The 15,676-nt window shown below is 42.8% G+C and overlaps 1 protein-coding gene across 3 annotated transcripts in view; it reads left to right on the top strand.

The window, feature by feature from the left end:
* The first annotated feature begins 3,747 nt into the window (after positions 1-3,747).
* The window catches only part of RAMP2 (receptor activity modifying protein 2), a 285,979-nt gene continuing 274,050 nt past the window's right edge, over positions 3,748-15,676 (top strand). For all 3 annotated transcript variants that reach the window (XM_075347614.1, XM_075347616.1, XM_075347613.1), the window contains exon 1: positions 3,748-3,824. In XM_075347614.1, coding sequence (XP_075203729.1) covers positions 3,770-3,824 — 55 coding nt within the window. In that variant the 5' untranslated portion in view covers positions 3,748-3,769. The remainder of the gene's footprint in view (positions 3,825-15,676) is intronic.

Raw genomic sequence — 15,676 nt, 5'->3', positions numbered from 1 at the left:
AATGTTACGGGGGGCTGTCTGATAATAAAACCTAAAGGAATGTCAGACAGTCAGGGTCCACCGTGCAAAGACTCTGCTGCAGACTATGGCAGAGGATAAGGGGTATATAAGTGTGCCACTGTAAAAAATAATAGCACAAGTGCAGAGTGCAATACCTCTGTTAAACTCACAGAGGAATATAATTAGAAAATAAAGCAATTCCTCCCTTACTTGGAGGGTGTGTGGAATGGTCACTGTTAAAGATCACAGAGACAAAAGCAGTGAGTGGGAAATGGCACCTACCTAGGTCCGTTCCTCTAGTGGTGCCAGGAGACGGACAGCAGCGTAAGCCGCACAAAGCTCCTACCTGCGTTCGCTCCACTAGTGTGCGAGGACACGAACTACTAGATATGGCACCTGCCTATGTCCACTCTTCTAGTGGTGCAAAAGAGACGGACAGCAGCGTAAGCCGCACAAAGCTCCTACCTGTGTTCGAGGATACGAACAACTGCCAGACGCAGTATAAGGAACGTTACCTTAGCGGCAACGTCCACTTACGAGTAGAATCACAGGGCCCAGCCGGACCATGTGCCTCAGGCACCTGCCTATGTCCGCTCCACTAAGAGGTAAGGATACGGACTGCAGCCGAAGCTGTAAGGTATAAGAATGCTACCCTGCCGGTAGCGCTCACCTAACATAGACAGAGAGATGCCTAGAGGGACGTGCACAGGGCGTCTACCCTCATGCATGAACCAAGAGGACTGAGCGCCGGGCGGCGTGCGTCAGGGTCTTATATAGACTCTGTGCCTCATCCAAGATGGAGGACACCAGAGCCAATCAGCTGCCAGAATGACAGCAATGACGTCACGCTGGCCTATCACCGAGCAAAGCGTCACAAGCACATGACCAGCGACCAATCGGCATAGAAGGTGTCAGAGACATGTGACCACATGTCACAAGCACATGACCAGTGGCCAATCAGCTTAGAAGGTGTCAGAGACATGTGACCTCGTGTCAGCGATGATGTCACCCGCACATGTGCAATGGCTCCAAGATAGGACTTAGTCTCCAGCGTTTGCACATGTGCAGTAGCAAGAAATCCAGACATAGTCTCCAGAGCCACAGCAACCGTAACATCAACGCAGTGATTCTAGAGCAATGCCCCCTGGGAAATATTCAAAGCAAGAAGGCCTGCGGAGACACCATCACATGTTTCTCAACGCTGGCAGGAAACTAGCCAGGTCTTTCACCGGGAAGGAACAACCACGGGAAGGGCAGTCTCCAGTCAAAGAGACCACCTATGCCAAACATGGTATCCATCCACAGACAGCCGTTTCGGGGTATTTGCCCCTCATCAGTGTGGAGTAGGAATCTGGCTAGTGGGAGCATTGCCTAGTAAAAGACTATGTGAGCAAGGATGGTTGACCTTAGGGAGATCAACATCCACCACTGCGGAGACACCATCACCATGTGATGGTGTCTCCGCAGGCCTTCTTGCTTTGACTACAGTCTTTGTTGTTCACTAATTATAATCATCACATTTTGGGCAAAATAAAGGTTTTATATTGAACTGGATGTAGTCAAAAGTCTATGTTTGGTGTTCAACAAGGAGTATGGACACTGAACTTTACAATTCGGGTTCACTCATCCCTAAACGTATATAGATTATTGTGACTGTAATTATCATCATGTTACAGTTTACAGTGAACTATCATCATTGATATCAGAATTATGGGCTGCAGACCTTAATAAAGCAAATATTTTGTTATGGCATTCCATTATGTCCATAAAAATATTGTCTGTCTTTGATTTTTTTCGTAAGTTGTCCAGAAAAAATAAAAAGTCAAGTTGGCAATCCTGAACAGATGTCACTGACAACGCTTCATCTCAGGGTGGGAAGTGCAGCTGCAGCAATGACCGCAGCCCTGGTGAAGTCCCGTTTGAGGATCCGCCCCCCCCACCCGCACCCAAAAAGCAGGAAGAGGAGAGAATAGAGAAGAAGCGGTAGACAATTTATAAATATAGTGTGTGGGAAAAAGTGATTAGAATATTGCATTAAATAGATAGACAATTAGGATTAGATTTAAGTGTGGTTTTGGATCACTCCTTTAACTTAACACAACAAAACCATTGAATATTTATTGTTACTTATCGAAGAATACTTACGGAATATTTTTCTGCATCTTCATATCTTGGTCAACTTAAGGATGGCTCCATTATTTGCTAATTTTCTCAGTCCTCTTTTCTAATAGTCAATTCTGTTGACACTATGTTAGTGCACTAACAGATAGTTGAACATGTGGGAAAAGTACAGTACCTGCTTTACACCTATCTAGCTATAGGCATTAATTAGTGATATATTTTACTGTGCATAAATCAGATATTTTTCAGGTCAAAAACAGTAGTACTATGCAGCACAGGCAGGCTCGGAATAGTTCCAAAATCACCAGAAATATGGAACTTGTCATTCTTATAGAGACTAAAGATGCACCTCTATCTAACATGAAGGGCATGATAGCACCCAGTATACAGAGTATTAGGAGCTAACATACCATTGGTGCAACCACAGAGTCCCAGGGGATAAGGGGTCCACTTACACCTCCAAAGCTGGTGTAATTTTGCATTATTATGAGCTTTAGATTTCAAATGGTCTATATCAGGGGCAGACATATCACTAGTGCAACCTGTGCAGCTACACAGGGACCCAATAGGTAAGGGGAACCATCACCACCTCAAAAGCAGGTTGAATTATGCAACATGATTAGCTCTTGGGCTCCAGGGGGCCCATATATAGTTATTGCAAAAGGGCACTCTTCTGTCTCTGTCTGCCAATGGTCTACATACTGTTTTTTCTCAAAAGGGCTCTCTTCTGTCTGTGTCCACCAGTGACCATCATACTGTTTTTCTCTCAAGGGCCCTTTTCTGTCTGTGTCCACCAGTGACCATCATACTGTTTGTCTCACAAGGGTTCTCCAATGTCTGTGTCCACCAGTGGTCTTCATACTGTTTTTTTTCACCAGGGATTTTTTCTGTCTGTGTTCACCAGTTGCCTACATACTGTTTTTCTCACAAGGGCCCTCTACTGTCTGTGTCTTCCCCTGCATAGGACTCTGTAACATCTGCAAATGGCTCAGTTCTCTAAAGAACATGACAGTGCCCGATAGTATTGGAGCATTCCCAAAATAAATTGAACTGCCTTCTTGGATTGAAATCAGAATTACGGCTTAAGCCACAAAATCTCGAAAAGCTATTCTTTACCACGGATAACATATATTTACCAATCTTGGTTAAACAATGCATTGAACAATGGCCAAGCAACATGACATCTATTGTTCTTCTAAAAAGTCACAGCAGATTTACCAATTTTTAGTTTACCAAAACTATGTCATATCTGAAATGATACAAGCCGTCTCGAAACTTGTTTAGGAAATAGATGATTAGATAAATCTGTTAGTACTGGTTTGGCTCAGGCAGAAGACTTTGATAAATCAGCCTCTCTGCTCCCTAATATTTAACACAGATGCTGAGGCGCAGCCATGACAGTAACTGACAAGGTTACGTTGAACTGTTATAAACTTCTGGTGCAGAAAGCCCCCTTTTTGCACGTCACGTCATATATGTTCGGTGACGGGTCTCCCGGTGGGAGGTCTGTTTCTAAGGCAGTGCTGAGTAATCTCATTATTTACACGAATTCTGTATTTGTGCAGGAAAAGGCTCCGCTTCCTGAAATTCTGTTCTCGCTTAATTCCCACTCAGCTGCTTGTGCTGTTTTAATAAGCTCAGAGAGAGGATGGAGAGTACGGTTCTGTGCATGCTCACAAGCGCGCTGTGTCTGTTCACTTGGGGTAAGCTTGTTTGTCCTGCCATGTCTCCTTTTCCATTAAGACATAGATTTCTCAGCACATCTGTTTAGTGTAACTTTTTTTTATTGTGTTCCTTGATCTCATTTCCTTGAAAGTTGGATTCTAGGAAAAAAAACGATCTAAGAGAACAACTTTAGGAAAGCATCTTTGCATTGTTGGGCATTGTCTTACACATGCATGTTGCCTTCTTCCATTGTAATTTTCCAACGAGCAGCTTTCCGCAATTCTAACAGGTCTCTTGGCGTAATTAACACTTCAGCTGCTGGAAAGAGGTAAGCATCATGTTTTGGTTGAATTATTGGAAAGTGTCATTCTTGCTCCAGGGGATTTTTCTTGTAGGAAGTAGCATGCTTTATTGTTCTCTCGAGCTAGTAACCTCTCGCAGAAGAATCACAGAGCTGCTTTTAATTATAGTTGTTTAAAGACCATGTTTGCTTGTTTGTATGAACTTGTATACAACAAATGGATTATTGCACTTATGTGGTCTTCTTTTATTCTTGTAGCCTTTTTGTATTGTGTAGGGTAATGTTTTTCCCATGAAGTGAATGGTCAATATATGGAAGAGTTACTTTTTGCAGGGAATTGTTGACTTTCAAATCAAAGATCTATCTGGTCAAACCCATATGTCAAACTCAGTATATGTCAGATTGACTCTCTTAAGTAATAGAAACATCTTCAGCTTTCTTTTACTCGACATACCTGTTTATTTTCTATAATAAAGCAAATATTATACTATGCTTACAGCATACATTACAAATCCAGTATGTATGTAATAAAGAGGAGGGTGAAGTTTTAGGTTCTGTTCACAAAAGCGTTATGGCTTCCATTTATCATGGAGCTATGACAGCCCTGGGAGACTTAATTGGGGTGATTTAAGGGCTGGAAATAGCCCTGCAAACTGCACTTTTCTTGCCATGAAAAAGAGCACAAACCCTGACAGAACAGCTAGAAAATGGGATGTGCACAGAACTTTAGATTCTTCATTGGATGCTACAATATTGTTAAAACTTTACATGCTTCAATGTTACCATGATATATATTTTCTGTCCACCTAAAAGTTTACCATCCCCTCACTTCTGAGAAATATGTATATATATATATATATATATATATATATATATACACTGTAAATATATATATATATATATATATATATATATATATATATATATATAAAAAATATACTCTTATATCTATATATATATTATATTATATATATATATAAGTTATATATACATACTGTGTATGTGTATATATATACATATATATATATATATATATATATATATATATATATATGTATATATATCATATACTGGACAAAAATCAAATCAAAAATATAAATGCAACCCTTTTGTTTTTCTTCCCATTTTTCAAGATCTGAATGCTAAGATCTCAGCAGACTTTTTTCTATGTACACAAATATCCTTTTCCAATCAAATATTGTTCACAAATTTGTCTAAATCTGTGTTAGTCAGCGCTTCTCCTTTGCCAAAATAATCCATCCACCTCACAGGTGTGGGATGTCAAGATCCTGATTAGACAGCATAATTATTGCACAGGTGTGCCTTAGGCTGGCCAAAATGTAAAGTCACTATAAAATGTGCAGTTTTACAATATTACAGTAGGAGGGTCTGGGGGTGGGCAGGTAACCAGTCATTATCTGCTTTGGCCACCATTTTCCAGTCTGCCGTCTGCTCTGTACAGTGAAAACCAACATTCTTCTATGAAGAGAACTCCTCTCCAACAAGCCATGGCAAAGAATATAAACATTTGCCCACTCAAGTCGGTTGATGACATTGAATTACAGTCAGGTGGAGACCCCGATAAGGACAACGAGCAGCAGATGAACTTCCCTGAGATGGTTTCTGACAGTTCGTGCAGAAATTCTTTGGTTATGCAAACCGATTGTTGCTGCAGCTGTCTGTTGGCTAGTCCCACAAACAATCTAAAAAGGTGAAGGTGCTGGATGTGGCAATTCTAGGCTGATGTGGTTATACATAGTCCAGTATTGAAGCCAGTTGGATGTACTGCAAAATTCTCTGAAATGCCTTTGGAGATGGCTTATGGCAGAGAAATGAACATTCAATTCACAGGCAACATCTCTGGTGGACATTCCTGAATTCCATGTTCCCTCAAAACTTGTGGCATTGTGTTGTGTGATAAAACTGCACATTTTATAGTGGCCTTTCATTGTGGCCAGCCTAAGGCACTCCTGTGCAATAATCATGCTGCATAATCAGCATCTTGATATACCATACCTGTGAGGTGGATGGATTATCTCCTCAATATTTGAGATAAAAAGGCCTCTTGTGTACATAGAAAAAAGATCTTTGAGTTTAGCTTATGAACAATGGGAGCATAACCAAAAGTGTCGTGTTCATATTATTATTCAGTATATATATATATATATATATATATACAGGGCCGGCGTCAGCACGCGGCATACCTGGGCAAATGCCGGGGCCCTGGAGAGCCGGGGGGGCCCACTCGGCCTCGTCAGTTCTGGTGCCCCTTGGCCGGGGCCCCCTCGCCTTAGTTCTGCTGCCCCCGGGCCGAGTTCCGCAGTCCTCGGCAGGAATCTGCAGCGCCGTCCCTTTAAGGCGCGCAGACTTCCTGGTTTGAACTTCATCTGTGGGCGGAGCTACCGACCAGCCTGCTCAGTCCCACAGATGAAGGAGTTGCAGTGCCAGCCAGTGACCCCCAGCACAGCTCTTCTCTCCGGCGCTGTGTGGGCCCCCTCTCCGGCGCTGTGTGGGCCCCCTCTCCGGCGCTGTGTGGGCCCCCTCTCCGGCGCTGTGTGGGCCCCCTCTCCACCGTGACCTGAGAGGTATGTGCCCTCCCCGCCCCCGATTTATGGGCCCTGGGGAGCTGTATGGGCTTCTCCCCCCTTAGGTGTATGCCCTGCCCCCCGGTGCTGTATGTGCTGGCCCCTGGAGCTGTGTGTGTGGGCCCCACAGAGCTACGTGTGTGTCTGTATGTATGTAGCAGAGCTATGTGTGTATGTATGTAGCAGAGCTATGTCTGTATGTATGTAGCAGAGCTATATGTGTATGTATGTAGCAGATTCATGTATGTATGTAGCAGAGCTATGTGTGTATGTATGTAGCAGATTCATGTATGTATGTAGCAGAGCTATGTATGTAGCAGAGCTATGTGTGTATGTATGTAGCAGAGCTATGTGTGTATGTATGTAGCAGATTCATGTATGTATGTAGCAGAGCTATGTGTATGTATGTATGTAGCAGAGCTATGTATGTAGCAGAGCTATGTGTGTATGTATGCAGCAGAGCTATGTGTGTATGTATGTAGCAGAGCTATGTGTGTATGTATGTAGCAGAGCTATGTGTGTATGTATGTAGCAGATTCATGTATGTATGTAGCAGAGCTATGTATGTAGCAGAGCTATGTGTGTATGTATGTAGCAGAGCTATGTGTGTATGTATGTAGCAGAGCTATGTGTGTATGTATGCAGCAGAGCTATGTGTGTATGTATGTAGCAGAGCTATGTGTGTATGTATGCAGCAGAGCTATGTCTATGTATGTAGCAGAGCTATGTGTGTATGTATGTAGCAGATTCATGTATGTATGTAGCAGAGCTATGTATGTAGCAGAGCTATGTGTGTATGTATGTAGCAGAGCTATGTGTGTATGTATGTAGCAGAGCTATGTGTGTATGTATGTAGCAGATTCATGTATGTATGTAGCAGAGCTATGTGTATGTATGTATGTAGCAGAGCTATGTATGTAGCAGAGCTATGTGTGTATGTATGCAGCAGAGCTATGTGTGTATGTATGTAGCAGAGCTATGTGTGTATGTATGTAGCAGAGCTATGTGTGTATGTATGTAGCAGATTCATGTATGTATGTAGCAGAGCTATGTATGTAGCAGAGCTATGTATGTAGCAGAGCTATGTGTGTATGTAGCAGAGCTATGTGTGTATGTATGTAGCAGAGCTATGTGTGTATGTATGCAGCAGAGCTATGTGTGTATGTATGTAGCAGAGCTATGTGTGTATGTATGTAGCAGAGCTATGTGTGTATGTATGTAGCAGAGCTATGTGTGTATGTATGTAGCAGAGCTGTGTATGTATGTAGCAGAGCTATGTGTGTATGTATGTAGCAGATTCATGTATGTATGTAGCAGAGCTATGTATGTAGCAGAGCTATGTGTGTATGTATGTAGCAGAGCTATGTGTGTATGTATGTAGCAGAGCTATGTGTGTATGTATGTAGCAGATTCATGTATGTATGTAGCAGAGCTATGTATGTAGCAGAGCTATGTGTGTATGTATGTAGCAGAGCTATGTGTGTATGTATGTAGCAGAGCTATATGTGTATGTATGTAGCAGATTCATGCATGTATGTAGCAGAGCTATATGTGTATGTATGTAGCAGATTCATGTATGTATGTAGCAGAGCTATGTGTGTATGTATGTAGCAGATTCATGTATGTATGTAGCAGAGCTATGTATGTAGCAGAGCTATGTGTGTATGTATGTAGCAGAGCTATGTGTGTATGTATGTAGCAGAGCTATGTGTATATGTATGCAGCAGAGCTATGTGTGTATGTATGTAGCAGAGCTATGTGTGTATGTATGTAGCAGAGCTATGTGTGTATGTATGTAGCAGATTCATGTATGTATGTAGCAGAGCTATGTATGTAGCAGAGCTATGTGTGTATGTATGTAGCAGAGCTATGTGTGTATGTATGTAGCAGAGCTATGTGTGTATGTATGCAGCAGAGCTATGTGTGTATGTATGTAGCAGAGCTATGTGTGTATGTATGTAGCAGAGCTATGTCTGTATGTATGTAGCAGAGCTATGTGTGTATGTATGTAGCAGATTCATGTATGTATGTAGCAGAGCTATGTATGTAGCAGAGCTATGTGTGTATGTATGTAGCAGAGCTATGTGTGTATGTATGTAGCAGAGCTATGTGTGTATGTATGTAGCAGATTCATGTATGTAGCAGAGCTATGTGTATGTATGTATGTAGCAGAGCTATGTATGTAGCAGAGCTATGTGTGTATGTATGCAGCAGAGCTATGTGTGTATGTATGTAGCAGAGCTATGTGTGTATGTATGTAGCAGAGCTATGTATGTATGTAGCAGAGCTATGTATGTAGCAGAGCTATGTATGTAGCAGAGCTATGTGTATGTATGTAGCAGAGCTATGTGTGTATGTATGTAGCAGAGCTATGTGTGTATGTATGCAGCAGAGCTATGTGTGTATGTATGTAGCAGAGCTATGTGTGTATGTATGTAGCAGAGCTATGTGTGTATGTATGTAGCAGAGCTATGTGTGTATGTATGTAGCAGAGCTGTGTATGTATGTAGCAGATTCATGTATGTATGTAGCAGAGCTATGTATGTAGCAGAGCTATGTGTGTGTGTATGTATGTAGCAGAGCTATGTGTGTATGTATGTAGCAGAGCTATGTGTGTATGTATGTAGCAGATTCATGTATGTATGTAGCAGAGCTATGTGTGTATGTATGTAGCAGAGCTATGTGTGTATGTATGTAGCAGAGCTGTGTATGTATGTAGCAGATTCATGTATGTATGTAGCAGAGCTATGTATGTAGCAGAGCTATGTGTGTGTGTATGTATGTAGCAGAGCTATGTGTGTATGTATGTAGCAGAGCTATGTGTGTATGTATGTAGCAGATTCATGTATGTATGTAGCAGAGCTATGTGTATGTATGTGTGTAGCAGAGCTATGTGTGTATGTATGCAGCAGAGCTATGTGTGTATGTATGTAGCAGAGCTATGTGTGTATGTATGTAGCAGAGCTATGTGTGTATGTATGTAGCAGAGCTATGTGTGTATGTATGTAGCAGAGCTATGTGTGTATGTATGTAGCAGATTCATGTATGTATGTAGCAGAGCTATATGTATGTATGTAGCAGAGCTATGTATGTAGCAGAGCTATGTATGTAGCAGAGCTATGTGTGTATGTATGTAGCAGAGCTATGTGTGTATGTATGTAGCAGAGCTATGTGTGTATGTATGTAGCAGAGCTATGTGTGTATGTATGTAGCAGAGCTATGTGTGTATGCATGTAGCAGAGCTATGTGTGTATGTATGTAGCAGAGCTAGGTGTGTATGTATCCAGCAGAGCTGTGTATGTATGTAGCAGAGCTATGTGTGTATGTATGCAGCAGAGCTATGTGTGTATGTATGTAGCAGAGCTATGAGTGTATGTAGCAGAGCTATGTGTGTATGTATCCAGCAGAGCTGTGTATGTATGTAGCAGAGCTATGTGTGTATGTATCCAGCAGAGCTGTGTGTGTATGTAGCAGAGCTATGAGTGTATGTAGCAGAGCTATGTGTGTATGTATGTAGCAGAGCTATGTGTGTATGTATGTAGCAGAGCTATGTGTGTATGTATCCAGCAGAGCTGTGTATGTATGTAGCAGAGCTATGTGTGTATGTAGCAGAGCTATGTGTGTATGTATCCAGCAGAGCTGTGTGTGTCTGTATGTATGTATCTAGCAGAGTTGTGTTGTGTGTGTCTGTATGCATGTATGATGTGTATCTATGTATGTCAGTGTATATGACTGTATAGATATGTCAGTTCTATACGTATTTTTGTGAGTTTGTCTTTAAATATGTATATGTATGTGTACGTATGTGTGTGTCTGCGTGTGGATGGGGCCCACCGGGACTCTTCCGCCCAGGGCCCACAAAAACCTGGAGCCGGCCCTGTATATATATATATATACACACACACACACAGTTTCAACCAAAAAAGTTGTAGACCAACCAGCTCACCTGTCCAATCTCATGCCCAATTGTATGCCTGTTTCTATATATATATGGGTGTGTGGAGACTCCAATAATACTAATGATTTCATAATGTTGCATTCAAGCTTGATTGATAACTACTGTCATGTTCGAGATTCAACCAAATGATAACATAAGATCACTTTTCAGTAGAATAAATGGATTTGCACCTCTCCAAGGATTGAACCTACTCCTAGTTTTGTCTTATATATACTGATGCAAAATATTCATGAACATACTACCTGAGGCAAAGGGTCGCAAGTTTTTATATTGGTTTTATACTGGTAATCAATATACTTCAATTCCTGTGCTGTAGGAACGGTATATATCTTAACTACTTTACCAAGATGTAATACTCCATTATTCAACGCAGAATAGATAATTAACATACAGTGAGGCATCAATCATCTGTTTATATTCCAGCATCAAGAAGTGTTCTCTTCGTCATATAGTGCCTAGATTTTTTAGTCATAGGGAACAGATTGTAAAATTAAGCGGTTTATGACAATGGGGTTCCTCTAGTCCTTTATCGGGCATTTTCTCATTGTTGTGCATTACTAACATCAAATTTTAAGCCTCCGGCAAACCTCAGGTAGCAAAGCTAAAGTGGGCACACATGGCTTTAATGTGTCCACATAGAATGCTATTTAAATACCTCCCCTAATTGCACACAGTGATAATTTCATGAGGCTCTGGAAGCTTGTGTAACCACATAAGAAGGAGGAGGGACATTTTTATTTCAGAAAATGTGTACCTCTTTTCAAAACACTAGTAACCAGTAAAAGAGCCAGAAACCTGAATGGCGTGTCAGAGCAATTTAGACAAGAAATTGTGTCAAAAGGCTTCTTTCGTTATGAAACTGTGCCATGAGGCTATATTGCAACCTGCGAGGGGTGGAGGGTGGTAAATGGCCGTATGCTTTCCAAGCCCACTTTGCAAGTTACTTGCTTTCCACTTTCCAAGTGAGCACATAGTTCAGAGCAGCGACATTAAAAAACAGGATAGTTACAAACTAAGTTTGAGCAAAAATAGCTGAATGAGGATTATATAAAAAACACTATATATTCTCCAATTCCACTACATACGTTGTGTTACCATTTGGTTTGTAAATGGTCCCCAACACCACCTGTTCTCATTAAACAGAGGTAAAGAGAGAGATCCTGCCCATAAGATCCATTGTCTCCTGGTGATCACGAACTGAATTTGATTATGTTTTAGGTAACAATTTTGACGTAAATTTTCATTTGCTTTTTTGTTCCTGTAAAGCCTTTTAACTGACTATTAAGTGTGAAAAGGATTCTCCAGCGTCCTTGAATAATACACTAGGGGTTAGATTATGGCTGATTGTAGTAAAATCACAACATAGCTTTGACAGATTAATTCTTTATGCTGTGAATGGTAATAAACTATAATAAACAGCAATTCTCGTTGGCTGTAAACAAAATAAAAACATTACACTATCATAAGTAAAAAGGCAGCGTGGGAATACACACAATTATATAAGATGTAATCAATAAGAAAAATGACTTCATCTTGTGTAATAAAGGCAGTCAGTGGCTGAGACATGTCCCATTCTATAATGTGCATCCCCAATGTATTAAATGGGGAACCTTTCTAGGACGCCTTTCACACAAAGCATTTGTTGGAAAAATGCAGCTTTTTTGTGCACCATGTTTACTGGCTTTCTTTGTGGAAAAAAAAATATGGAGACATACTGTATGTTCCTATAATTCATAGTTTCATAGTGTTTAAGGTTGAAGGTAGACTTAAGTCTATTGAGTCCAACCCATGACCTAACCTAACATGTTGATCCAGAGGAAGGAAAAAAAAAACATACGACAGACAGTAAGTGCCACATTAGGGGAAAAAAAATTCCTTCCCGACTCCACATACAGCATTCTGGTGTAAAAAGATCATTAGAGAGAACTCTGTACTGTCCCCTCATATATTTGTACATTGTATTTAGATTGCTCCTAAGAATTGATTTTTCCAAACTGAATAACCCTACGTTTAATAATCTGTCTTGGTATTGCAGTCCAACCATTCTTTTAATAACCTTGGTTGCTCTCATCTGCACGCTCTAGTTCAGCTATGTTCTTCTTATACACAGTAGACCAAAATTGTACACAGTATTCTAAGGGGTACTTTGCACGCTGCGACATCGCTAACCGATTGTAGCGATGCCGAGCGCGATAGTCCCCACCCCCGTCGCAGATGCGATATCTTGTGATAGCTGCCGTAGCGAACATTATCGCTATGGCAGCTTCACACGCACTTACCTGCCCTGCGACGTCGCTCTGGCCGGCGACCCGCCTCCTTCCTAAGGGGGCAGGTCGTGCGGCGTCACAGCGACGTCACACGGCAGGCAGCCAACAGAAGCGGAGGGGCGGAGATGAGTGGGACGTAAACATCCCGCCCACCTTCTTCCTTCCTCATTGCAGGCGGGACGCAGGTAGGAGATGTTCCTCGCTCCTGCGGCTTTATACACAGTGATGTGTGCTGCCGCAGGAAGGAGGAACAACATTTTACCTGTCGCTGCAGCGAAATTATGGAAATGACCGACACTACACAGATCACCGATTTACCACGCTTTTGCGATCGTTTATCGGTGCATCTAGGCTTTACACGTTGCGACGTCGTTATTGGCGCTGGATGTGCATCACTTTTGATTTGACCCCGACGAGATCGCAGTAGCGATGTCGCAACGTGCAAAGTACCCCTAAGTGTGGTCACATTAGGAACATGTATAGGAGTAAAACTATGTTCTTGTCATGGCATCTATGCCTTTTTTAATGCATCCCATTATTTTATTAGAATTGGCCACAGCTGCTCGATACTGGTCAGTAAAGTTGAGTTTGCCGTCCACTCATACACCCAAGTCTTTTTCAATGACAGTTTTACCCAGTGTTTTACAATTGAGTACATAGTTATACATTTTATTTCCTCTGCCCAAGTGCATGACCTTACATTTATCCACATTAAACTTCAATTGCATATCTCAGCCCAAGCTTCCAGATTACACAAATCCCTCAATATTAATTTATCCTCCTGTGCATTTATTACATTGCATAGTTTAGTATCATCTGAAAGTATTGAAATTCTTCTTTCAATGCCCCTGACAATGTCATTAATAAATATGTTAAAAAGAAGAAGGCCCAATACTGATCCCTCTGGTATCCCACTTTTAAACGTCACTCAGTCCGAGTGTATTCCATTAATAACCACCCTTTGTTTCCTATCACTGTTACACATATTTTCCCCTATTCCCAATAATCTCATTTTTTTTGTATCAACCTTTTGTGTGGCACTGTATAAAACGATTTTGAAAAATCCATATAGACAACATCCATTGCATTTCCTTAATCCAGTCTGGAACTTACCTCCTCATAGAATCTGATCAGATTAGTTTGAAGTGAATTATAATAAATTATCTTGTACTGCCAAAGAAAACTAAATACAGCGCTTGACTATTTTCCACAACCCCAAAGACTAAAGGCCGATTTGCACGCTGCGATCGCACCCGCCCCCATCGTTTGTGCATCATGGGCAAATCGCTGCCCGTGGCGATGTGGCGCCCCTGACCTGGTCAGGCACCACTGAGTACTGCACCCATGCTGGGGACAGTACAATACAGGTAATCCAGAAGGCTGACTGGGGTGTGGAACACAGGCGCATAGTGACCAGGTCTCACACATGTACCCATGAGAGGACCCCTGGGGATCCCAGGAGGGGGCAAGCCTTCACCTTCACTGGAATAGTGGAGGGGGTAGAGCCTCCATCTCCTCTCAAGGGGTGTGGTGGAGAGTCTGGTTGCTAGGTGGCGTAGGCAAGAACAGGAGAGGAGGAGCAGTGAGCCAGTTCAGTGTAGAGTCCAGGGAGCTCAAGTGAGGAGCAGATCCCTGGAGCTGTGCAATCTGACAGCGTCCGCGCAGTGGCTACAGACGGGGGAGAACGGTCAACTAGGAGTGCTACCTGAAAGCCAGCTTGAGCTAGGGAGTGCAACGGAGTGGGAAGTAAGGAGACTGCTAGAGAGCACCAGGCCCAACCGGGCGGCAGATCCCGAAGCAAGGATAGATCCACCTTTCCCTGCTAAACCTGCCGGTGTGGGGCTCTCAAAGCCCACACCACAACACCACAAAAGCCGCAGCCACGTAACCGCAGTGAGGGCCCATAGGTCACAGGAGGCAAGCAGCTGGAGTGGCCTGGTCCGGGGAACAAGCATACGGCGAACGAAGGGGAGAGAGAGGCTACAGCATCTTCCCTGGGTGACCCCCATAGGGACTCAAAGTCGGGGTCACCCCAAACCACCAAGGGCTAAGGAAGGCGAGTCAGTAGTCACCCTCATAAAGTCAGCCTGAAGGATACCTGGTTCCCACCTGGTTCATCCCAGCTACGCCCGGGCTACTCACCCTGCCATCAAATGTGAGTAAAGCCCTTGAAAGACATTCCTGCCTGTGTGGTTATTCTGCGACTTGTGGTACTACAAACCTACACTGGGCCCTGGGGCTTGCCTCACTCTCAGGAGGCTATTCCAACTAACTGCACACACCATCAGCCCCAGGCGACCCTCAACCTGCAGTGGCGGTCCCTACTGGCCGCAATACTGAGAGTGGCGTCACGATCAAACAAGAAGATTTCCTACCAGTGACGGAGATCCAGCAACGTGGAGTCCCTGAAGGTAATGCACCGACACTGACACTACACCTGTGGGGCTTCACAGCGATCAATATCGCTAGGACACATCAAACAGACTTACCTTCCTAGCGACGTCACTGTGGCCGGTGAACAATCTTTTTTTAAGGGGGAGGTTCGTGCGGTGTCACAGCGACATCAATCGGCATGCCACCAATAGAAGCAGAGGGGTGGAGAGCAGCCGCATTCACGTAACTCCCACCTTGTTGCCAGAGGACGCAGGAACGCTGTTGTTCGTCGTTCCCGGGGTGTCACACGTAGCGATCTGTGCTGCCTCAGGAATGACGAATAACCTGCATCCAGCACGAGCAACGTTATTTTGAAAATGAACGACGTGTCAACGATCAATGATTT

This window comes from Anomaloglossus baeobatrachus, chromosome 5 (genome assembly GCF_048569485.1).
Source record: "Anomaloglossus baeobatrachus isolate aAnoBae1 chromosome 5, aAnoBae1.hap1, whole genome shotgun sequence".
In the NCBI taxonomy this organism is placed as follows: Eukaryota; Metazoa; Chordata; class Amphibia; order Anura; family Aromobatidae; genus Anomaloglossus; species Anomaloglossus baeobatrachus.
This window is presented reverse-complemented; position numbering and strand designations above follow the sequence as displayed.